Here is a 25710-nt window from a genome sequence, read left to right as displayed (position 1 = left end):
CAGGAAAAGCACCTGGCTCCTGGCTCCTGCCATCGGATCAGCGCGGTGTGCCGGCCTCAGCACTCTGGCCGCGGCGGCCATTGGAGGGTGAACCAACGGCAAAGGAAGACCTTTCTCTCTGTCTCTCTCTCTCACTGTCCACTCTGCCTGTCAAAAAAAAAAAAAAAAAGAAAAAGAAAGAAAGAAAGAAAACATCAGCAAACAAAATAAGAATATGTAAATAAATCAATTGAATATGGGATATTCTCAGTACAGATAATATGTTAGACCACAAAGTAAGTGTCTATATATTTCAGACAAGATTGGAAGCGGCATTCAGGGTGGTATGGGCACAGTCAGTATTAAGGTATTTCTTTTTTTTTTAAGATTTATTTATTTATTTAAAAGTCAGAGTTACACAGAGAGAGGAGAGGCAGAGAGAGAGAGAGTCTTCCACCCGATGGTTCATTCCTCAATTGGCTGCAATGGCCAGAGCTGTGCCGATCCAAAGGCAGGAGCCAGGGGACTCCTCCAGGTCTCCCACATGTGTGCAGGGGCCCAAGGACCTGGGGCATCCTCCACTGCCTTCCCAGGCCACAGCAGAGAGCTGAATCAGAAGCAGAGGAGCCAGGACTCGAATCGGTGCCCATATGGGATGCAGGCACTCCAGGCCACAGCACCGGCCCCCAATATCAATATATTTCAAAGACTGAAATCTTACAAACTATCATTTCTGACCCTAAGAAAATAAGAAATCAATGACAAATGAAAAGTGGAAAATTCTGAAATATAATACAAATATGTCCAGCACAGATAAACAGATGGACAATGGATGGATAGATGCACAGATGTACACAAAAACAGATACATACACATACACATACAGTGGTTTAAGATTTTAAGGAGCATAAAAATGCTTTGAATGATCCCTGGTTCAACTTTAAAGATTTTTCCGCACCCCCAAGCAAAAACATTACTGAAATGGTAAAATTAAACTGTCACATTCAGTTTAAAAAAAAACCAGGAAGCAGGACCATCATGATTAAAAGCTAAGGCACAGGCAAGACGGATCTAAACACATGCTTGAGGAGAACATTTGGCCTAGCAGTTGAGACAGAGGTTGGGATATCTGCATTTCATAACAAAGTGGTGGGGTTTGGGTCCTAGGTCCATTCTCACTTACAATTTTGTGTTGGTGCACACCCTGGGACACAACAGGTGATGGCTGAAGTGGTTATATACTTGCCATCCATGTGGGAGACCTGGATGGAGTTCCTGGTCTCTGGCTTCTGTGGGCATTTTGAGAGTGAACCAGTGGAAAGGGGCTTTCTCTGTCTCTTTCTCTGACTGCCTCTCTAATAAAATTTTAAAAATACGTTTTCTTCAATTTCCCCAAAATTAAGACAATTAGTAGTTTATATGACAAAATGGAATTAGGAATAATAAAGAACATAAATGTATATAAAGTGCTTAGTGTAGTATGTAGTACAATGTAAGTCCTCAATAAAGCTATCATTTTTATGAGCATTTTACTCAATATATTTATAATATTGGTTCCAATGAAAGAATAAAAGTTAAAGACACTTAGTCCTGCATGAACAGAATATATTTACTCCTTAAACACCTAAAATCATTAAACATTTCCAACTCTTTATTCTTAGTACATAAAAGGCATTATTTCTGATACTTTAATGACCAAAACTTTATTTTGTGCATTACACAAGGATGATGTGCCAAACTTGTGTGTCCTTGTAACATCACTCCTGTCAGTGGCCATACTAAACATCAAAAATGACACAAAGGAAGAGAATGGAAAATGATACAGCAAATTTAATAAAATTGAAATTTAAGACATTAACTCATCAAATTAGTGAGCTTAATACACACACACATATATATGTATATGTATTATATGTTTCTTGGAATTGACAAAATACAGATAAAGAACTAAAACTACATTCCATCTAGTAGTCAACACAACATATAATACAGTACATAACATTACACATACACAAGAATAGTACAATAAAATTTATGAGAAAAATTCATTCATGATTCTGTAACTAAATGGAAAAAGGACTAATTATAAAGATAATTGTAAATAGAACTACCTAATTTAAATTAACATCTAATAACAGAAAAGTAAATATTCCTATTATGACTATCATATCTCCATGTACTCTATGGATCTCAAAACTGTTTTAAATCTCAGGAGAAAGAGAGATAAAAAGAGAGAGAAAGGGAGGGAGGGAGGGAGGATTGGTCTTGAATCCACTGGTTCACTTCCTGGTGGCTTACCCAATGGATAGAAGATTCTCATTCATTCTCTCTCTCTCTCTCTCTCTCTCTCTCTCTCTCTCTGCCTCTCCCTCTCTGTTCATAGCTGTGCCTTTCAAATAAATAAATCTTTATATATATATATTTATAATTTTTTCTCCTTAAGATACACAAAATATATGATGTTGAATCAAAATCAAAGGGATCGCTGTTCAGGCTCAGTTTTTAAGGATTTTTTAAAAAGATTTATTTATTTGAGAGGTAGCATTACAGAGAGAAGAAAAGAAAGAGAAAGGTATTCCATCTGCTGGTTCCAAAGGCAGGAACTTGAGCTTCCTCAGGGTCTCCCACTTGGGTGCAGGAGTCTGAGCACTTGGGCCATCATCAGTGGCTTTCCCAGCCCATAAGCAGAGAGCTTAGTCAGAAGAAGTGCAGCTGGACATGGACCAGCTCAGCCTACTGCACCAGCCATGAAATTACTGTTTTCAAGGCAGAGTATTCTGCTGAATTCTTCTTATGAGGCCAGTGTTACTCCAATGCCAAAACCAGACAAAGACATAACATGAAAAGTAAACTTAGACCAATTTTCCTGATACACACAGAAGTAGAAATTCTCAACAAAATGTTAGCAAACTGAGTCCAATGCTACATCAAAAAGATAAGACGCAGAATGAAGAACAAACACCATATGTTCATCTCAATAGATGCAGAGAAATCATATGCTATGATTCAGCATTCATTCTTTATAAAAACTCTCAAAAATTAGTTATACAAGGAGCATTTCTCAAAATGATACAGCTACAAGTGTGTATACATATATGTATATGACAAACCAACAACAAGTATCATGCTGAATTCATAAAACTTGAAAGCATTTTCTGTCAGATCTAGAACAAGAATAGGATGTCCAATTTTTACCACTCTTACTTGATATAGTGTTTAAAGTATTAGCATGAGCAATTACAGAATTAAAGAAACAATGAGCTTCACAACCCATAAAAGAGAAAATCAAAATAGCCATGTTTGCAGATGACATGATTCAGTACATGTGCCTCACATTAAAACTGTTAACCATCAACTCTAATGGAAATAGGTCCTTTAAGTCACTCAACTTCCTTCACAGGAAGAGAATGATAAGTGTGTCTTGGAGTCAGTTTAGGAAACCAAACTTGGACTCCAAAATAATATGCTTGGACACAAAAATATTTATGTAGACAGCAGCACAGCATCACCTAAAGACTGGTATGGCTCACTTTCAAAATCCATCGTGTCCTGTCACCATGGTAACATGGTGAATGACATCATCCTGCCATTCCAACTGTCACTCTCTTGAGCTGAAAGGTTCAAACTTGAGTGCAGTGGTAACGTGCATATGGTCATATCCAGAGCGGTCCAAGATGGGAAATCTCAACTGCTGTCCAGCAGGTAGGTTCACACTGACTTTCACAATGATGTTTCTTCCAATGCGCCACTTCTGCTTAATACACTTTCCTCATGGACTTTCATTTCCCCCATTCCAGGCTGTCTACAGATTTCTAAATGCATTTGTCATCTGTATTACTCAATTTCTACTTTTGATGCTGCTATTAAGTTTGTTGCTTCAAAATATTTCCTAAATTTTGAAAAATACATTATTCCTAATGCCAAGTTTGTTCACAACTTATTCAGAAAATGAATGAAAGAAACTCACACTACTGTCATCAGGTCAGGTAAAATTAAGACCAAACACATAAGACATCACACAAAAAGGAACTTTGAAGCCAATTTCTTCTGTCTGTAGAGTTCACTATCTGAGACCAAGACTGTAAGAACAGTTTGAATCCAAATAATTTTTGTCACATTGGAAAGAGATTGGGATTTCAGGGAGGGTTTCCATGGGGTGAATAAGCACATGAAACCTGTTGTTTGGGTGTTGTCAGGAAAACAGGAAGGAGGGAGAGTGCTGTTGCTTACTGGGACAGACATCTGAAGACAGAGAGAAGAGGGTCTGCCTGAGGGTCCTCAGGCAGAATCACAGGTTGTATGGGGCAAGTATGACGATGAATGAGCCTCACCAGTGGGAGAGGGAACTGTGTATGCTGTCCCTGCAGGGTCTAGGGAGAGGTGAAGAGTTCCTAGGGACTGGGTTTTGGTGAGGGAAGTCATTGGCATGAAGGTGGGCACACAGAGTTGGTACAGACACTGTCTTTTTATCAGAAAGTGATTTTAGACTGCTCAGCCACTTTCTATGAAGTGTAAGTACTAGGTTTTTTGTGACATTAAAAAATACACATGAGACAGGGTAAACTATAAAGAAAGAAGACCCATAAGCTCAATATTCTCAAGTCCAGGTTTCAAAGATCAGATACCCGTATCAAATGTCCATATTGTGTCCTATCATCATGGAAAATTAGAAGAGCAAGCAGAGTCACACAGAAGAGACACAGGAAGAGGGGTCAGCCTTATGTTCTAATGAACATCCCCAGTATTAACCAGTTCAGTACCGAGAGAGCCACATGAATTCCCTGCAACAATCTGATCCCAAATTCCCCATCCCCCAGCACCACAACAATGGAATGGCCCCATTTTGGGTGAATTCCTGTTCAGTGTTCATGCAGCATTGGCCATGGCAGAGAAGTCAATTCTTGGCTCACCCTCACATGGCAGTTGCTCTGGGATGTCCTGTGTTTTGACCCAGCTTTAAAACCAAACATACCACTGGCCCTGTGGGGACATCTGGCCATGGAGAAGGCTGAGCCAGTAATAGTGTGAAGATGCTGGGCCATGATTGGCATAAGTTTGGGTTTCTCCAGACCCACAGAGAGGATGTCCTGGAGGAAAGCGTCATATTTTAAGTCAAGAATAGAAACCTGTTAGAAACTTAAAATAGAAACCTATTTTAAGTCAGGAAGGCATCTGAGTCATGATTTCTCTTGTCTCCAGGACTTTGCCCCGAACAAGACTATTCCTGAAGAAATCCTGCCCTGGAAGATGTCAGAAAGCCACTTAGAGTTCTTAGTCCAGGGTTCTAGTGGAGATATTCATGGTCCTCTATCCTTTAGGGAACCAATGATGAGATTGTCCCAGATCCATAACTTGTCAGTGTTATGAATGTGGACAACTCACAGACAATGCATAATTTTCAATTTGCTTCACAGTAAATCACATGAAATAGGCTCTGATCTGCCCATGGCTTGGGGCTATGTGGGGAACATAGGAATGACTGAGATTGTCCATGAACTGTAAAGCTTCCTACACATCAAAAGGAAGGAGAGTAATTTCTATCCTCTCCTCCTCTGTGGTCAGTTATCCTCCCTGCATTCAATCACTACCAGGTGGTCAGCTTGTGCTTCCAGGCATTTGAAGATTGAAGAATTTCAGACAATCAGGCTTGATGTAGATTCATTTGTTCTTAATCACTTGAGCTCAAACACAACATGGGCCATATAAATATTTCCACATCTCAAAACAGGGAACTTAGACACATGCTGGTTGTGGGGTGGAGTGGGGGATGGGAGGACTCTGTAACTTTTCAGGTACAAGCAGCTTCTCTCTAAGATTTGAACTGTCAAGCACAGGTCCCTGTTCTCTCATCTCAACAAAGGTATTTAGCTACACTATCAAACTGATGGGTAGGAAATGTTCATCAAAGTGCAAGATCTGCCTAACATCCAACTGTGATTTAGAAGATGGTTCTGCATGATTGAATGTGAAAACTGGGATGAAAATTAGAAAATGCAATGATTAAACACCTCTCTGTGGTCTCCCACCATTGGGATGTCAACAGCTGTCTGTATTGTCAAACTGTTCCAGGATCTTGTCTAAAGTGTTTTAGACGAAAAGGAAGTCGAAGGTCAAGAACATCGGCTGCCCATTCCATACAGAAGGTCAGAAAAATCGGTGTCTTGCCAAAAAACACTATACCTCCAACAATGGAGTCAGTTGAAGGTACTGTGCAAATTCAATCAGTAAGCTCATTCAACAATCAGGATTCCACTTTATTCAGGGTCTCATAGTTAAGACAAAACTCTTAAAAGCTATGCTATCTGTCTTTCATTCCATGTTTGCAAAATTAAAATTGGTCAACACAATCAGCATGGTGACCACTACAGTGGAAAGACATGTTAACACTAAACTTGGGGTCACTGTTAGTAGTAACATCTCAGTCAACTGTTCACATGTTTGCCTGATTGTGCAACATGGTTTGAAATGGACACTTCACTGAGAATGCCACCAGATTTCATACTAATATTAAGTCATAATATTAACTGCTGATAAAGTGTGAAACCTGAACAGAAAGTTTTCACACTTGACTCCCACTTTCCTTTTTCTTATGACAGTTCCATTAGTAAGGTACATTTTTAATGGAGACTGAACCAATAAAGAAATATTACTTTTTAATGAAAACTTTTATTTAATAAATATAAGTTTGAAAGTACCACTTTTGGATTATAGTGGTTTTCCCCCCATAAGAACCCTCCTACCCACAAACCATCCCATCTCCTACTACTTCTCCCATCCCATTCTTCATTAAGATTCATTTTTAATTATCTTTATATACAGCAGATCAACTTAGTATATACTAAGTAAAGATTTCAACCCACACAGACACACAAAGTATGAAGTACTTTTTGAAGACTAGTTTTGCCATTAATTTTCATAATACAACACATTAAGGACAGAAATCCTATGTAGGGAGTAAGTGCACAGTGACTCCTGTTATTAGCAATTGACACTAATATTTATGATGTCAGTAATCACCCGAGGCTCTTGTCATGAGCAGCCAAGGCTATGGAAGCCTCTTTAATTCACATTCTCCAACCTTATTTAGACAAGGCCATAATCAAAGTGGAAATTCTCTCCTCCCTTCAGAGAAAGGTACCTCCTCTTTGATGGCCCATTGTTTCTGCTGGGATCTCACAGAGATCTTTCATTTAGGTAATTTTTTTTTGCCACAGTGTCTTGGCTTTCCTTACCTGAAATACTCTCATGGGCTTTTCAGCCAGATTCGAATGCCATAAGGGCTGATTCTGAGTCCAGAGAGCTGTTTAGGACAACTGCCATTCTATGAGTCTGCTGTGCATCTTGCTTCCCATGTTGGGTCATTCTCTCCTTTTTAAGTCTATCAATTATTATTAGCACTCGATCTTCTTTATGTGGTCCATTTGACACTTAATACTATCTTTATGATCAGTTATAAACTTAATTGATCACTTTACTAATAAAATGGAATTGGTACATGCCAAAATAATGGTATTTGGAGCCCCATGGCAACTTGCTAGCTCTACCATTAGGGGTAAGACTGAGTGAGTGTGTGCTGAACTGTACATTTCCTCCCTCTCTTATTCCCACTCTTATTTTGACAGGGATTAATTTTCAGTTAAATTTAAACACCTAAGAATAATTGCGTGTTAATTAAAAAGTTCAACCAATGGTATTAAGTAGAACAAGAAAATACTAAAAATAAAATACTAAGCTGTTCTTCAAGAGTCAGGACAAAAAAAGGGCTGATCAAGTCACTGTTTCTCATAGTGTCCACTTCACTTCTACAGGTTTCATTTCAGGTGCCAAGTTAGCTGTCACAGATCAGGGAGAATAAATGAAATTTGTCCCTTTGGTAGTGGCTAATTTCACTCAGCATGTTTTCCAGATTCCTCCATTTTGTTGCTAATGACAACATTTCATTTTTTTACTGCTGTGTAGTATTCTATAGAGTACATATCCCATAATTTTTTATCCAGTCTTCTGTTGATGGACATTTAGATTGATTCCATGTCTTAGCTATTGTGAATTGAGCTGCAATAAACACTTAGGGGCAGATAGCTCTTTTATTTGCCAATTTAATTTCCTTTGGGTAAATTCCAAGGAGTGGTATGGCTGGATCATGTGGTAGGGCTATATTCAGGTTTCTGAGGAACCTGCAAACTCTCTTCCATAGTAGCTTTACCAGTTTGCATTCCCACCAACAGTAGATAAGTGTGCCTTTTTTCCCACATCTTCACCAGCATCTGTTGTTAGTTGATTTCTGTATGTAAGCCATTCTAACCAGAATGAGGTGAAACTTCATTGTGGTGTTGATTTGCATTTCCCTGATGGCTAGTGATCCTGAACATTTTTTCATGTGTCTGTTGGCTGTTTGGATTTCCTCTTTTTAAAAATGTCTATTTAGGGGCTGGCGCCGCGGCTCTCTAGGCTAATCCTCCGCCTGCGGTGCCGGCACACGGGGTTCTAGTCCCGGTCGGGGCACCGGATTCTGTCCCGGTTGCCCCTCTTCCAGGCCAGCTCTCTGCTGTGGCCAGGGAGTGCAGTGGAGGATGGCCCAGGTGCTTGGGCCCTGCACCCCATGGGAGACCAGGAGAAGTACCTGGCTCCTGCCATCGGATCAGCGTGGTGCCCCAGCCGCAGCGCACCGGCCGCGGCGGCCATTGGAGGGTGAACCAACGGCAAAGGAAGACCTTTCTCTCTCTTTCTCTCTCTCTTTCTCTCTCACTGTCCACTCTGCCTGTCAAAAAAATGTCTATTTAGGTCCTTAGCCCATCTCTTAAGTGGGTTGTTTGCTTTGTTGTTGTGGAGTTTCTTGATCTCTTTGTTGATTCTGATTATTAACCCTTTATCAGTTCCATAATTTGCAAATATTTTTTCCCATTCTATTGGTTGCCTCTTCACTTTCCTGTTTCTTTTGCAGTACAGAAACGTCTCAATTTGATGCAATCCCAAATGTTAATTTTGGCTTTGACTGCCTGTGCCTCTGGGGGCTTTCCAAGAAGTCTTCACCTACCCTATATCTTGCAGGGTTTCTTCAATGTTCTCTAAAAAATTGATGGTGTTGGGTCATAGATTTAGATCTTTAATTCATGTTGAGAGGATTTTTATGTAAGGTGTAAGGTAGGGGGTCTTGCTTCATACTTCTGCATGTGGAAAACCAGGTTTCCCAGCACCATTTGTTGAACAGACTGTCCTTGCTCCAGGAATTGGTTTTAGATCCTTGATCAAATATAAGTTGGTTGTAGATGTTTGGATTGATTTCTGGTGTTTCTATCCTGTTCCATTGGTTTCTCCATCTGTTTTTGTACCAGTACCATGCTGTTTTGATTATAACTGCCCTGTAGTATGTCTTGAAATCTGGTATTGTGATGCCTCCTGCTCTGCTTTTGTTGTCCAAGATCACTTTAGCTATCCCAGTGCCTCCATATGAATTTTAACCTCATTTTTCCAGATCTGAGAAGAATGTCTTTGGTATTTTGATTGGTATCACATTGAATTTATGATTCATAAATTATGCTTTGGGGAGAATGGACATTTAGATGTTGATTCTTCCAATCCATGAACATGGAAGATTTTTCCATTTTTTGGTATCCTCTTCTATATCTTTCTTTAAAGCTTTGTAATTATTATCGTAGAGATCTTGATATCCTTGGCTAAGTTTATTCCAAGGAATTTGATTTTTTGTAGCTATTGTGAATGGGAGTGATCTTAGAAGTTCTTCCTCAGCCATGGCATTGTCTGTGTATACAAAGGCTGTTGATTTTTGTGCATTGATTTTATATCCAGCTGCTTTGCCAAACTCTTCTATGAGTTCCAATAGTCTCTTAGTGGAGTTTTTTGGATCCCCTAAATAAAGAATCATACCATCTGCAAAGAGGTACAGTTTGAGTTCTTCCTTCCCAATTTGTATCCCTTTAATTTTTTTTCTTGGCTAATGGCTCTGGCTAAAACTTCCAGTACTATATTGAATAGCAATGGTGAGAGTGGGCATCCCTGTCTGGTACCAGATCTCAGTAGAAATGCTTCCAACTTTTTCCCATTAAATATAATGCTGGCCATGGGTTTTTCATAAATTGCCTTGATTGTGTTAAGGAATGTTCTTCTATACCCAGTTTGCTTAGAGTTTTCATCATGAGAGGATGTTATATTTTATCAAATACTTTCTCTGCATCTATTGAGACGCAGAGATGGTTTTTCTTCTGCAGTCTGTTAATGTGGTGTATCACATTGATTGTTTTGCTAATGTTGAACCATCCCTGCATGCGTGATAAATCCCAGTTGGTCTGTGTGGATGATCTTTCTGATGTGTTGTTGAATTCTATTGGCCAGAATTTTATTGAGGAAATTTACATCTATGTTCCTCAGTGAAATTAGTCTGTAATTCTCTTTCTCAGCTGCATCTTTTTCAGGTTTAGGAATTAAGTTGATGCTGGCTTCATAGAAACAATTTGGTAGGATTCCCTCTCTTTCAATTGTTTTGAATAGTTTGAGAAGAATTGTAGTTAGTTCTTCTTTAAATGTCTGGTAGAATTCAACAGTGAATCCATCCAGTCACAGGCTTTTCTTTGTTGGGAGGTCCTTTATTACTGATTCCATCTCTGACTTGGTTATGTGTCTGTTTAGTTTTTATGTCTTCATAGTTCAATTTAGGTAGGTTGTATGTGTCCAGGAATCTATACATTTCTGATAATTTCCCAGTTTGTTGGCATACAACACTTTATAGTAATTTCTGATGAATCTTTTTATTTCTGTGGTGTCTGTTGTTACATTCCCCTTTTCATCTCTAATTTTATTGAGTTGCATCTTCTCTCTCCTTTTTTTGGTTAGTTGGGCCAATGGTGTGTTATTATTGACTCAACTCCCAAGTTTACACTAAGGTTGGTTCTCATGGTTCTAGCAGTCTGAGGTGTCTGTGTCCTCCATTTCTCTTGTTCTGTTACTTTTCCAATGGCCTCTATATTTTCATTTATACTCCTAATTATAACCTGACTCATCACTATCTCCATTTTAATTCACTGTTATTTGTGGAGACCCTGTTGAACTGGAGGTGAAGAATGGGAGAAGGAAAAGTTTGTATCAACATATGCTTCAACTCATTTTTAAGTCAACCTGAATCCTTGAACTTTTATCTCTCCTATTCTCCCTATTTATTTTAGTAAAACTAGCAGGGACTAGAGTTGTCTGGATGCCCCCTTTACGGGTCTTGTAAGGTCCTGATGGTTTCCTTTGGAGGATGTGACTTTGTTATGAAGGACACCCTAGGTATATTTCACAATGGTCACTTTTCCACCTGAGTATTTCCAAAAGGGCATTTTCATGCTATCCTGTGCCCACAAGGGATTTTCAATTGAGCTTCACCATGAGAATCTGGTGGACTTGTGGAGCACAAACATATGGAAGTGTGGTGACCCCTGTGAGATTGGAACCCCCTGGAATTGTTCTCAAGTAGGTGCACTCAGCCATCCACATTCCCATTTATGTGTTTCTGTGAGCAACAGGTTCCAGTGACCCCTGCTTCAACTATGCTGATTTCAGCTGTGCTTCTCTGCATCTGTCATCTGCAGACAGAAATTTCAGGGTGGCAGCTTGATACATCTAAGTTGTGCCTTTTTGAGGTTTGTCTCTCCCTTTCTATAACACCATTGTGTATCACTAAGAAGTAGATAGCAGAAGATGAAGCAGGTATCTCTGTACCTCAGTGTTCACAGCGAGCAGAGAGTAGAAACAAAAAAACTGGATTATTTCCCAGTATTTACAAACAAATGGAGGAGTAATGACAATGTGGTATATGAACACAGTGGAATCATTATAATATGTAAAAATGAATTAAAGCTTTATACCACACCATGGATGGACATGGTAACACATGACACTTACTGAAATAAGGTGGACACAGAAAGACAAACACTGCATGTTTCCATTACAATGACATGTATACAATAGGCAAATTCAAAGGGGCTGGAAGTACAGATTAGTTGGGGATGCAAAGAGGGGGAGTTACATTTCTTCTTTTATAGATGCAGAGATTAGATTGGATATTATGACAACTGTTGGGGTACACAGGTGTTGTGCTTACACACCACAGCCAAGTAATTCATGCCACTGAAATAATATACAATAATAAATGTCTACTTGCCCACAGCAATTTAAAAATACCTGAACGGATAATGGCAAATGTAATACTGCTTATGTAGATTCATAGAGGTAAATGATCTTGAAACGCATCTAGAAGTGGGGATTTCAATGGCCTACAAAATGGTCAGGAGCAATGATGAGACATCATCAAGGAATCAGTGCACTATAACATTCGCCTATTGCTAAACTGACTGCTTCATAATCATTTGGTTGCTAGTAGTAAGAAAGCCAAAGTTCCCCTTCTCATTTATTTTCTGCTCTTCTTCTTGGGTTTTTCATTCACTAAGGTGGATGGCCCAGCATTGGCACATGTGCAGTTCCCAGCCCACATCAGGTGCCCTTCCTGCTACTTGTGGGTACAGGGCTGGCTTGTCTTTTTCTTGCTCTGTTACTTAGTGTAGTACAGAACTCTTGACGTTGTTCACTGCTCACCAACACCCCCACATAGCCTAGTCCCACGTCCACAGCAATCAAGTCTCCCTGCCTAACTCATCCACAACACCTGACAGTTATCCTATGGTTCTCTTAGCTGCCCCTGAGCACCTGGTGGAAGAGATAAGGAGAGATGGAGCAGATGAGGAGGCCACATCTCTTGGCCAGGTATGACTATGGTTTTTGGTCAGGAATGTCATTTGTATACAATCACTATTCTTATTATTTGAAAGGCAGAGTTACACTGAGAGAGGGAAGGGAGTGAAAGATCTTCCATCTAGTAGTTCACTCCCCAGATGCTTGCAAAGGGCAGGATGGTCCAGCCCAAAGTCAGGAGTCCAGTGCTCTATCCAGACCTCCCACAGGGGTTATATGGACCCAAGTATTTGGGCCATTCTCCATTGCCTTCTCAGGCACAATAACATGGCATCATATTGGAAACCCAGCCACCAGGACTCAAACTGGCACTTCAATATGGACTGTTGGCAGTGCAGGCAGCAGTTCAGTTCACTGTGACAAAGCAATGGGCCCAGTCAATTTTTTTTTTCAGATATAAAAATCTGAACACATACATTGCAGATACCTTCCACAATTTATTTGTTGGGGGAACATCCAGTGCATGTCTATTATAAAGTGAGACATGACTCAAGAGAGTCTTCATTAAATGACAGCAACAGTTACAAGGTATGTGGTATTGGGCATTTTCCACAATAGCTGTTTTGCATATGTTAAAATTTTCACTTATTTATTTTAAAGAATTATTCTTTATTTGAAAGGCAGAAAGACAGAGAGACAATGAAAGATCTTAAATCCTCTGGTTAACTTCCTACATGGCTATAATAGCCAGGGCTGGACCATGTGGAAGCCGGGAGCCAGGAACTCCATCTGGGTCTCCCACGGGTTGGTGTGGATTCAAATACTTGGGCCATCCTCCACTGCCTTTCCAGGTACATGAGCAGGGAACTGGCAGCATCGGGCCTTATTTTCTGTGAAAAGCTCACATCTTGCACACGACTGTCATCTATGCTTTATTTGTGGGCAATTGCCTTATGTACGGTATACCATCAAGTTTCCCAAAGTCAGCAACAGAAGAGACCTGTGCAAACAGTATCTGCTCTTATAGTGACTTCCTTTCTCTGACTGCAGGTGGACTCAAGATCCAGTGAAAATTGTAAGTATTCTAGAATGCCTCAGTTGCTGAACAACAACTGAAGCGATGAGAAAGTGGGATCTTCCTGCCTGTATTCTTCTGGACATGCAACCTGATTCCAGCTTCCTGGTGGATTAATAAGATTGGGGGTGTGGTGAAAGAAACAGATAGACTAGCCCATAGCTACAGGAATCTAAGATAGGACCTGGAAGTGTCTATGTCATTCAGATGGAGTGGGTATCCGTGCATCAGTATGGTGAAGTTTTTAATGAGTGAGTGTGTATGTCATTTAAAGTGCTTGCATGTGTATATGTGTACATATTTCCATGAAAAATGTGTTCCCAAATGCACAACTGAAGGTTCAATTCTAAAAAACAAAAACAAAAACAAAACAAAAAAAAAAACACAAAGAACCTGATCACCCTCTGCACATTATGTAAGTGAGCTCATTCAACCCTTGCCCCACTAGTGTCTGAAGGGTAGGTTACAATTCCATGGCGTGCATATACATAGAGAGAGAGAGAGAGCTGGAAAATGTCAACATGATTTGATCATCACACACTGTCTGCATACAATGAATTCTTATGCTATAATCCATAACTATATACCATTATAGTAATAAAAACAGTGAGGTCAGAAGAAAAGTTTCAACATAATGACTGGTGCTCATTTTTAAATGGTAGAATTTCAGCATTTGAAAATCTTCTTTATTGACTTGTGCTGATACCTAGGGATTGGCAATAAATGAACATGATGCTTTGCCTACAATTGAGTTCTTCTCCCACTAAAGGTTGCTTTTAATTAAGTTCAGAAGCTCATAGAGGAATGACACACTCAAATAAAATAAACAGATGTTGATCCCTGAGTAGAAGTGTCCTTGGGAGATCAACAGTAGCAGTTTAGCTTGGCTTTTCAATGGGCAGGAGTCATCCTAGAACTATTACTGAAATACAGCAACCATGGTGATATTTACCCCAAATAGTTTCAATGAATAAAGCTGCCTTGAGCTCAAAAGCTTAAGGCTCTGTTTCTCATGTCTTTCACATTCTTTGCCTTTACCTTAGCCATCACCCCATGCCCATGTCCACCAATGCTCCCTGATGCACCAATATACTGACAGTCACCGTATGTCTTTTTAGTGCCCCTTGAGGATGCATGGGAGGAGCTTCCTGGTGACACGAAGGATAAAGAAACTCCAGAGTATACTGAAGTAAGGTTACCTGCCTTCCACTAAAATAGAAATCCTCCTTCCTTGGCTTCTTTCTTTCTCAATCATATAAAGAGGAGCAAAATCTGAATTTGGAGAGGGTCCATGATATACCCTGTGCCCAGTGAGTGTAACTGAAAGGGAGAGTTTACACAAAGAGAAAGCTGACTCTGGACACAGTGAAAAAAATTACTGCCAGGGCTAGACCATAGCAAGCTTCTCTCAGCAGGATTTACTCATCCTTCAAAAAAATTTATAATTTCCAAACAAAGTAGACTGGAGAGACACGTCCCCCATGAAGAGCTCATGTCTGTTGGCATGAGTATCACTGCTCTGCTCATGTCTTTGGATTCCCTCTATATGACCACTCTCTCATACATGGTTTCCCAATGTTACTAAGGGAATTAAAGAAATGTGCAAAGGGCAAACAGATTGACCTGATCCTCATGGTGCCATTTTCTAATTACAGGTGATCTCAATAAGAACAGCAAGTGGTATGTATTCTGGAATCGCTTACTCACTGTAGTATGAATAGTCCTGATTATAGCACAGATGGGACTATCTTGGGGGCTTTAGTGTGGAAGGGCACCTGATGCCCAATTCCTGCTATAAAAGAGGACTGGAATCTGGTAATTTCCTGATGAATGGTAATGATCATTTACTGGTGTCCCAGGAAGATACTGGCTTGTGTATGGGAGTGGTAATTTTCTATGTAGGTATCCATGTGACATAATCCTGAGTGTATGACTTTGGCAGTTTCTGTGTATTACCCTAGTTATGTTCCTCTGAAGTCACTATCAATATCTCAATAAAAAAGCAATCATATAGGTTACAGTATGGTTACAGGAACATGTATATAAACAAGAGTGGAATTGTACACTTCACTGGGTTCTGTTCCTTATATGCCTAATAGATCTTGGTCATTCACATCAGTTTATCTAGGAAAACATCCCAGCAAACCCAGAGCAATCTTCACCTAGCTGTATAAGGACAAAACAATGTTTCAGAAGCACAGGGAATATATCAGCAGCACCATGAGGCAATAATACATCTCACTCCTCAGGAGGCCTCTTGCCTTGTGTTGCTAGCTTGCTCAGCATATTTCCCTTTTCACACTTCCCCGTTCATGAGTCTTCTCTGGGAAAGATATCCTCTGAATTTATCTGTACAACCCACAGTTCTGGTAGAAATATGGGAAAGAGGAGCCATCAGATAGATATGGAGGAATTCTGAGACCTAACGTTGCCCTTCAATTCATGCTGCTAAGATGTCATCCATTAGCCTAACCATGGTATCTGTGTGTTATGTAAGAAATGTGGCAAAATTCAGAGACAAATGAGTTGGGGTTAAGATTTGACTGCCAAAGGGGACTCTTGGCTTCCTTTTCGGAGGGCCCTTGGGTGCCTGTGCACTGCAAGGTGGGAAAATGTCAACTCAGTCCTGGGTCCGAAGGACCCCACAATATTCCTTCTGAGCCTCCCAGTGGAAATCGGTTCCAGATTTCTTTGGAAGGCATTTCCAAGGAAAGAATTCAAGGTTGTGGTGTGAGGTCCATATGAACACAAAAGGAAACAAAGGATACTGTGGGATTCCTTTGGGAGAATGCTTTCTGGGGAACAGCATTGCATTTTCATAGAATTAGATGGTCTCTAACTGTCAGGATGTTTCCCACAAAGTACTGAGACTGCTTCTCTGACAAACATTTACTAGTGTAACCCACAGATTATCTACCCCAACGATATTTACTTATAATCTTTCATCTCTAGATCACTGTGCTTCCATGGTTCTGAAGGGTCACACTGCTGGGAGGGCTAAAAAGAAAAAAAAAAACTGTGGCCAACAGCGAGTCTATGATGCATTGGAGGAAGCTTCCCCATGTGCTCTATGCGAAAGAGCAGAGCACAGCTTTGGCTTGTCCCTGGCAGAGGGCAAGCTTAGAGGCAGAAAGAAGATACTAGGACATTCACGCCATGGCAGGCAGCAGGGATCCCATGATTTAATTACCAGGAGAATCAGTTCAGCAGCATCACTTGGGAAAATGGAAGAGGATTTCCCCATTCTGAGTGAAAATGAGCAGGACACATCCTTGATGCTAGCTTGAGCACTGTCCAGATGTCTTCTTAATGGCCTGGTAAGAGGAGGTCATTCCAATGTCAGTGTCTTCCATCTTCATTTCATGATGGAAAAGACACACAGAGAACTTGCTGAGGGTAAGATAATAGGAGGCATGTCTCTATTTCTCTCCCCAGAAGGGCAGGGCATGACTCACCAGAGATGGATTTCAGGTTCAGGCCAGATAAAGAGAGGATCCCAGGTCTGATCCTTTGGGGCCTGAACAGGGAACAGGATTTTGGAAATCACCTCACAATTATTATCCATGCAGAAGCATAGAATCTGGAGGGGCCATCCCACCTCAGGGCTATCAGAGCTGCAGCACACTGCAGTAAGAGGACAGGTGGGGAGGGGCATGGGCACCAGCACAGGGTAAGCTCAGCACAATGATGGGGTTTATGTGCCCTTCCTGCTCCTCTGTAATTTAGAAGCACTGGAAAGTCCTAGAGTTCCCAGGGCCAAAGTCCATCTGTGTTCTAATCTTGTGTACAGGAAGCCTGGCCAGAGCTGGTCTGTCTTCTTCAGACATTGCCATCCCACAGCCTGGCTCTTGGCTGTCCTTCTAGGGACCCATAGGCAGACTGAGGAATATATCCCTGGTCTGGGATGGAGCACAGGGATGGAAAGTTTTATTCCTCACTTTGCAGACACTGTTGGACTATACAACAGGCCGATTACCTATCCAGGCTCTGACCCAAGTCAGGTGCAATCAGAATGAGCTACTGAAAAAAGTGTTCTTCCTGCACAATTTGTTCCAGCTGCTCACAGAATGCTCTCTCTTAGCCTGGGACAGGTCCATTCTCCAGTTCATACAACTCAGAGCATGCACATTATGGCTGGGGTTTGGGGTTTTCAGATGCAGGCTGGAGGTATCATCATTCAGTGTATTAAGGAAAGTGAGATGTTAAGAGGTGGTGCCTTCAGCTCCTCTCCCTCACTGGAAGGCTGGAAGCTGTGGTCAATGTCTGCCTGAAGGTCAGGTCCACAGAGCCAAGGAAGGGTCTGAGAGCACAGAGGAAGGGGCAGGTTCATGTTGAACAATCCAGGATGTGCTCAGGTTGAGGGGAGGAATAGGAAAGACTCTCTGTCAACATTTATTGTCTGTGTTTGTGTCTCTTAAGATTGGGTCTTGCAGAGCATTTCTGATTCCAACAGTGAGGATGAAGCCTCTTCAGGTAGGAGCAATACCCACAAATCCCAGAGAGTCAAATTAGGGGAACGATTGGATTATCTGCTGCTTTGGACTCCTAAGAGGACATATTAACTGAGGAGGAAAAAAAGACATTGTATGTAGACATCTGATTTGTTATTTTTATATTAATTGTGGAGTAGGAAGACATTTTATGCCCATGAGATTGGAGCAAGCTGAATTTTTAACAATCATTTCTTGCTTGACTATTTAAATGTTCACACTTGCTTAATACTGACCATCCCTGGCTTTACCATTGCAAAGATCAAATCCCCTGCATTGTGATAGGATAGCACTGCCTGCATATAGAGTACAAGAGATGTTTGAGTTGTGTGTTGACCATTATGTTAGTCCATTTTAGGTTGCAACACAATACCTAAGATTCTCTAATGAATTAGAAACAGAAATTTCTTTCTTATCAAGGTTGGCAGGTGAAAGACCAAGATGTGTCTGAGGAAGGGCTCTTTGTTGCATCCTCAACTCACTTGGCAGAAGGCAGAAAGCCATGGAATACAGTGGGACACCATCTCTCACACACACTGGCCTGTACTCACACAATCCTTGTAGCAAGTGCCAGGTGATAGTGAGTAGTGGACCCTCCCCCTCTGTACAGCCAGTAGATAGAACAATTCTTGTGTGCTCTATCCTCACTGCCTACTTCCAGTTTACAATCCCAGTCTCTCACTCCCAGGGTTGGCCAAGTTAAAGAATACTTCCTCTGAGTTGACTGGGGAGGCCCCAGCAACTTAGAATTGTGAGGGCAAAGCATTAGTCTGAGTTCATCTTGGATTCTCCATCTCACCCAAGTCTGGAGTAGGCTTTATGACAGGCTGTTATCCAGTTGCTACTGGAGATACTGCATAGCTGTACAGGCTTCCCAGTGGATGTGTCTTAGGGGATTCTGGACTGGAAGTACACACTGGCCCTCATGGTTCTGCTGACCTCATCCCTTGGAATGTACTGGTCTCAGTGGATGGTCTCTCGGCACCAGGGCTGTGTGTCACTTTTCCCCTCAGATGCACTGCTCCAAACACGCCAAGCTGCCTTGTTCACCTTCTAGTCATACCCAGCAGATTCCATGTCCTCAGGCATGCCAGGCGTCCTACTTCCCAGGCCATCCACTGCTCAGTGAAAACTCTAGAAAGTCCCATTTATTGATATGGCCAAGAATACACCTGCTATGGAGTCTCTGTTGCTTCCTTGGCAGACTACCAGAATTTGAACAAATTAAATTTCCACTCCTTATTGGGGCATCTTTTCAAATGGGTCAGGTAACATAGTATTGCACTGATGATTAAATATTTCCAAACTCCACAAGGTTAACCCAGATATATGGTGTGGGTGCTTGTTACCTTTCCAGGACCCAACAGGAGACCATGGCACTCACTCCCCATATAAACAGTGGTCTTGGTATATTGCCGTGCATGGTAATAGATTTTTAAAAGATTTGTTTATTTGAAAGGCAGAATTACGGACTGGGGGGGGGGGCAAAAATAGATCTTCCATCCAATGTTTCAGTCCCTACATGACCTCAATGACCAGGCTGGGCCAGGCTGAGCCAGGATTCTGAAACTCCATCAGAGTCTCCCAAACAGCAGGCAGGGTCCCAAGCACGAGCCATCTTATACTGCTTTCCAAGGCATATTAGCAGGGAACTGGATCAGAAGTGGAGAACCAGGGACACCAACCAGTGATCCTATGGGGCAGTCACCACAGGTGGCACTTTAAACTGCTATACCACAATGCCAGCCTCAGGTGGCAGTATATCATTATCTTGGGCTCCAAAGCTCCCATCACAGACAATAATATGATTGGTGGAGGTTGACCAGAACAAAGGGAATGGACAATAATTATGAGACAAAATTGGGGAAACATGAAAGATGGAAAACAATGTGTTACACAGGTTGACACAGGGACCATGGCTACCTAAGGGAGGAACAAGGTGACACTTCCTAGCCACTTTTATGGGAATCTGAGGGCTGAAAGAAGAGGTCAAAGTTCAGAGATCCTCTCATTACAAAGGTGAAGCCACCCAAGCCCTGCAACAGGGGTGTAGAGACGGAGCTCCAAGAGGGTCCGAAGGTTGGCCTACATCATCCAACCAGCAGCAGGGGTCCAAGTCCTCACCTCAAGTCTAACTCTTCCCTTTCCTTCTCTCTGGCAACCTCATCACTCCCTGCTCCTGTGCAATCAGAAGGCTACAAGGGAGCATCCGAACTTTCTCTTGGGAGCAGCGATCTGGGTGTAAGTGATTTCCACATTCATCGCTTTCTGATTCTTTGGCTTTCTTGCTCAAAAGCTCCTATTCCTTTGTCTCCCTCATTCCCTTCTCAACAGAGTTGATGATTCTCATCCTGAAGGACCTGGTGTCATCCAGGCAATTGATATAATAGCAGTGTGGATGCTGATCCAATCTCTCTATAGCCCCCCGATTTGATCAGCCTTGTCATCACTCCTGCCCCCAGACTGCCCTATGAAATGGTGCTGAGCAACCTGGCTGGCCCACACAGGGAACTGGCCTGGGGACAGGCAAGCTGGGTCCCAAACTTGGTGGGAGGGATGACTCCAGGGAAGTCTGAATCTGTCCTTAGTGTCTACCAAGACAAGTCAGACAGGTCTTTTCCTGCAATGCCTGCTTCAGGAAACTCACTCTGGTCTCCTTCCAGCTGTCCACATGTTCCCTTGATGTTAACTACAGTCAAAGCCTTCAGGACATGGAGGAACTAGACAAAGAAGCACAGGAACTGTGAGTCTGAAGCAGGTAGACAGGGGTCAGGGAAATCAGGGCATAGATTCCATTGCTTCACATTCTTTGTGACACCTCAGGGATGACAACAAAATGGAGCCCAGAAGTGGAGAGACTGCCATCGAGCTTGACCTGGAGAGTGGAGATGAATGGATTTTCAGGATCCACACAGGTTAGTGAAGAATGTACCCTGAGGTGGTCCCATGGAGCACATCCCCATTCCATGGAAGCTCCTAGAGCTGCTAGGAGGACTTTTGCTTTCATCTGAAGGGAAGGCTGGAGGTGTTAGCAGGATTGGCAGGCAAATGACTTTGGAGGGGGCTGTTAGTTGTGTTGTTAATGGGAAGAGCTGCCATAGTTGTTGAACATCTCCCTCTACAAGATGCATCCCTACCTGCCCATCCTGAAGTCAACAAGGAGCCTCACTGGTGTGGGGAAACACAGGGGGTTGCCCCTGACCACATCCAACTCAGGATGATTAGGAAGAGGCAAGACAGAAAGAGGAAACTTTGAGTGCCTTCTCACACCAGGAAGAGAGCCCAGTATACCCACCTTTGTATCTTTGTGGCTACCCACCCCATCCTGACATCACATAAGAGCTCACACAGAATGCAAGAGCTGTGGGGATATGTCCAGACCTTTTGGGGCCCTCAGCCTCCTTTCTCAGAGGCTGAGGATAGAGGCTTTTTAACATGCTGATTGTTTTATTTTTGTGGTTATAAAGTCTTCTATCTTCCTGGCAAACTTAATTGTCAGCAAATAAGGCAAAGCTCACTTTGAAGAGTGGCAGGAGCAGGGCAACAAGTCCCCAGTGTGCTCATTTGCACTGATTTTATACTTCAATTACAAATACACACTGGATATACAACTCTTTCAAAAGAAATGTCATCCATCACTTTTTCCATGCTGAAATATACCAAAGCAATAATGGTTGGGTTTTAATGCCACAAAATAATTCTTTGCCAATAAAATCTCCAAGATGACTTCTACATGGAGGATAGAAAGAACTTCCGCAAGATTAGGGAAGGAAACCAAAGAGCTCTGTGCAGTTGTCCATAATTAACATGCAGGTCACAGGCCTTGGACCTGTGGGGTAAGGACTGAAAAGGCAGGGTCAGGACTCCCATTCTGTGTCATAGACCTCCTGCTGCTCACAAGACCCAGGGGAGTGGGCCTTGGATTTTTAATCCCAGTGGCCCAGAGACCTAGCCTTTCCTGTACATCAGGTTCACTGCCAAAGTGGCCAGTCCCCTGAAGGATGCCCAGGTGAATGCTCAATGGGAATTCATAATTATAGGACATCCATACCCCAAACAAATGGGCCTCAGTGCAACATGGCCCTGACTGCTGTGCATATCAGGACCTAGGGTTACCTCTAAGGGCTTTTGAGTACTGCACACCCATCCTGTTGTCCCTACCCCTACATCATCCTTGTCCCTCCCACTGATCCCTGCACCCATGTCATCTTTGCAGACATTTTTAGCTCCTTGGATGATTTTGGTGTGGAGTACTGGGACGCAGAGGAGCTGGAGTTTCCCAAGCCATCGGAAACTTGAACCATACAGGAGGAGACAACTTCAGAAACATCCCTCCTCACCAGTCCTCTGCTAGATTTGACATTAAATTCTTGTCACCCAGTACTAGTGATTTTCACATGCTTTTATGTCAAAGAAAATCCATTATAAGAAAACACCTTTAGCAAATGTAGAACTTAAAATGACCAGAGAGCAGTCACCCTAGTGAATCCCACCACCATTAATGCCTCAAGAGGAATCTAGTTTGGTCTTCACTGAAGAAAGTCACTGCCAAGTTAGCTGTTTCACTCTGTCCTTACAGTAATGACTTTCTAGGCATTTTGTCTCACATCAGTTCCTTCCTCTGGAAGGGATCATAGGGTCCATCGCAGATCTCTGAAAACCCCTCTTTCAACTTAACCTGATTATTTGTACTTTATAGAAAGGCCTGATATATAAGGGAAAATGTCCCCGAACTTTGTGAATCTCAATTTATTCCCTTTATATGGAGAGTCAGTATTAGTATATCTGAGATTATGGAGTTATTTTCAATCATGTCTACAGAATTATTTTCTCAGTGTGACTAGTTAGCCTTTTCTTATGGGTCACCATTTCATTCATGGGATCATTAAGTTTTAGATTCTTTTGATTTCTTTGAATCAGCAAGTTTAGGAGTTTTTTTCCTTATTTAAATTTGTGTCATTTGAGTTTAGAACTAAAAACTTCCACTTTACTTTAACATCAACCTTATTTCAGAAAAATTTGATTTCAGATACCAAATTTTTTTTAGTTAATTAGTGATTGCTATGCATTTGAATCCCTTAGACTATTAAACAGGTACACATAAGTTCAGATTCACCTAGGCCCACAACTCCAGCAGAAATAAGTTTTCTTATTATTATATATATATAATACATATATATTATATATTATATATATTATATGTATTATATGTATTATATATATTATATTATTATTATTCAAGCATATACATCAGGCTTACCATGAACTCTTGTGTTTGAAACAGAATTGCCCAGGATCACCCTTATTGATTTCTCCTTTGTTGTCTTTAAATGCATTATCTTGGAAATAAACTCTCAAAACAAAAGAATTCTTTGAAATTTCTGTGCTGATGTAAAAAATTTCATGTGCCGGAATAAAAACCTGTCATGCATAAAATATCATGAATCCAATTCTTGATCAATTAAAGATGTACAAACATACACACATACACACACACACACACAGAGAGAGAGAGAGAGAGAGAGAGAGAGAGAGAGAGAGAGACTACAGACTGGGTGGCTTGGGCAATACAATGTTGATCATATACTCACATATCAGGAGTTCATGAATGATCTTCTGGCTTCCTGTAGCCTGGGGATGTTCTACTGCTCACTATCTATGTATACCCCATGGTAGAAGGGTTGAGCCAGGCCCACAGTTGCATCATTATTTTCAAGATTTATTTATTTATTTGAAAGGCAGAGTTACAAAGAGAGAGAAAGAGAGAGAGAGAGAGAGATCCCATTCACTGCTGGTTCACTGTCTAAATGGCCACAATAGCTGGGACTGGGACTGGGAAAGACAGAAGCCAGGAGCTTCATCTGGACCTCCCACATGGGTGTAGGGGGCCAGGCACTTGGGCCATCTTCCACTGCTTTCCCAGGTGCATGAGCAAGGTGCTGGATCAGAGGTGGAGCAGCAGGTCATAAACTGGTGGCCATATGAGATACCAGTGTTGGTGGTGGCAACATATCCTATGATGCCAAAACATTAACCCTCAGAGCTGCATCTTAACCCCACCTCCCCACATATATACACACACATGGGCATCCCTTGATAGCAAAAGACAAGATTGATACCATACAGGCTCTTCAAGCTTCTGTTACCCTGCAAGCATGTAGGGGTGAACTGACCCCAAACATTCCAGGCACCAGTTGGCAAGATCCATGGATGACATGGTGTATAACTGTGACTTCAGAAACACAGGCATGGCATGCAGTGGAGGCACTGGGCTGGCCTCCTGATGCACTTGCGTATGATGCAGATAGTTCTGAGGCATCAGGTCCAGAAGTGATGATAAAACTGGATGGAACAGGAGCTACAGTCTTAGACACAGTGAGCAGCAGTCCAGAGAAGTAACTTCCTTGGAAAACAGCTGATAATCACTCATGTTAAGCCTCACATATGCTTGGAGGGATATTATGGACCTTTGGCTGGTTTATTGGCTATTCTAAAGGGACATGTGGGAGACAACAAATCCCCACATCAGAGGCTGAGGTAGAAGCACAAGAATGGGTCTAATAAAGGACCTTCTGTTGGTGAGTGGGTTATCTCCCTTGTTGGAGGGCACAGGGATGTGAACTTCTATGCATAATCTAAGATCAGGAGATAGGGACAGACTGAGTTTCTAGATCAGCCATGAGCCCCTGGACCTCATTTCAGCAAGATTTCTGGATGACTACTGGTTCATCAATGGGAATTTCAGTCCTGCAAGGGATACATAGCAAAAGTAATCCTCTTGGACACATCCCTCCCTTGATGTATTTAAGGAAATGTGTGAAAATACTGAATGAATATTTAAAGGTATGTATATAACTTCATAAATACCTCTATACTTTGAAAAATAATGTTGTGGGGCTGCGCTCTGGTGTAGTGGGTACTGTTGCCACCTATAGGGCTGGCATCCCATATGGGTGCCGGTTCAAGTCCTGGCTGCTCCACTTCTAATGCAACTTTGCCTGCTCCCAAGTGGTTGGGCCCCTACACCCTCATGGGAGACCTGGATGAAACTCCTGGCTCCTGAATTCTACCTGACCCAGCCCTGGCTGTTGCGGCAACCTGGGGAATAAAACAGCAGATAAAGATCTACCTCTACCCTCTACCCTCTACCTCTACCTCTCCTTCTCTGTAGCACTGCCTTTCAAATACATAAACCTTTTTTAAAAGAGAAAAAAGATAAAGTTGTTTCTTACTTGTAAAGCACTATCTTTCCTTCCAGGATGTTTCCCTCTCAAAGGAAGGAGGAAGTCAGGACTACCTTTAATTTACAAATGTGTACACCACAAACACATAAAAACATATGTATCCTAGAAATAAATCCCGATAGAAACCAATCCATAATACCCAGGTACATGACTTTCACAATACGGTGGACATACATAACTAATATACACAGCCCTCAAGGAGTTCATACAAAATCAGACACAGACACACTCATGCTCT

General features: G+C 41.8%; 1 protein-coding gene and 1 pseudogene across 2 annotated transcripts; one reads left to right on the top strand and one right to left on the bottom strand.

The window, feature by feature from the left end:
• Positions 1-25710, bottom strand: part of LOC138843110 (nucleus accumbens-associated protein 1 pseudogene) — a 92223-nt pseudogene that overhangs the window by 37063 nt on the left and 29450 nt on the right.
• LOC138847825 (uncharacterized) lies at positions 3525-23728 on the top strand. Of its 2 annotated transcripts, XM_070067639.1 has the most exons (11): positions 3526-3681; positions 6049-6183; positions 12665-12735; positions 13714-13738; positions 14857-14927; positions 15394-15418; positions 18158-18211; positions 20420-20469; positions 20892-20971; positions 21052-21143; positions 22445-23725. In XM_070067639.1, exons 1-11 carry the CDS (start codon positions 3552-3554, stop codon positions 22525-22527), a joined length of 816 nt encoding a protein of 271 aa, XP_069923740.1. In that variant the 5' UTR covers positions 3526-3551; the 3' UTR covers positions 22528-23725. The 2 variants fall into 2 exon arrangements, with proteins under 2 accessions (XP_069923741.1, XP_069923740.1); XM_070067640.1 differs by lacking the exon at positions 6049-6183 and having other exon boundaries at positions 3525-3681; positions 22445-23728.

The sequence above is a fragment of the Oryctolagus cuniculus genome (assembly GCF_964237555.1).
Source record: "Oryctolagus cuniculus chromosome 17 unlocalized genomic scaffold, mOryCun1.1 SUPER_17_unloc_1, whole genome shotgun sequence".
NCBI classification, from domain to species: domain Eukaryota; kingdom Metazoa; phylum Chordata; class Mammalia; order Lagomorpha; family Leporidae; genus Oryctolagus; species Oryctolagus cuniculus.
This window is presented reverse-complemented; position numbering and strand designations above follow the sequence as displayed.

Coding starts and splice junctions, on each gene's coding strand:
- LOC138847825 (XM_070067639.1), top strand. CDS start 3,552: ATGACATCATCCTGCCATTCCAACTGTCACTCTCTTGAGCTGAAAGGT. Junction 20,972..21,051: donor GACAAAGAAGCACAGGAACT/GTGAGTCTGAAG, acceptor GTGACACCTCAG/GGATGACAACAAAATGGAGC. Junction 21,144..22,444: donor GATTTTCAGGATCCACACAG/GTTAGTGAAGAA, acceptor TCATCTTTGCAG/ACATTTTTAGCTCCTTGGAT.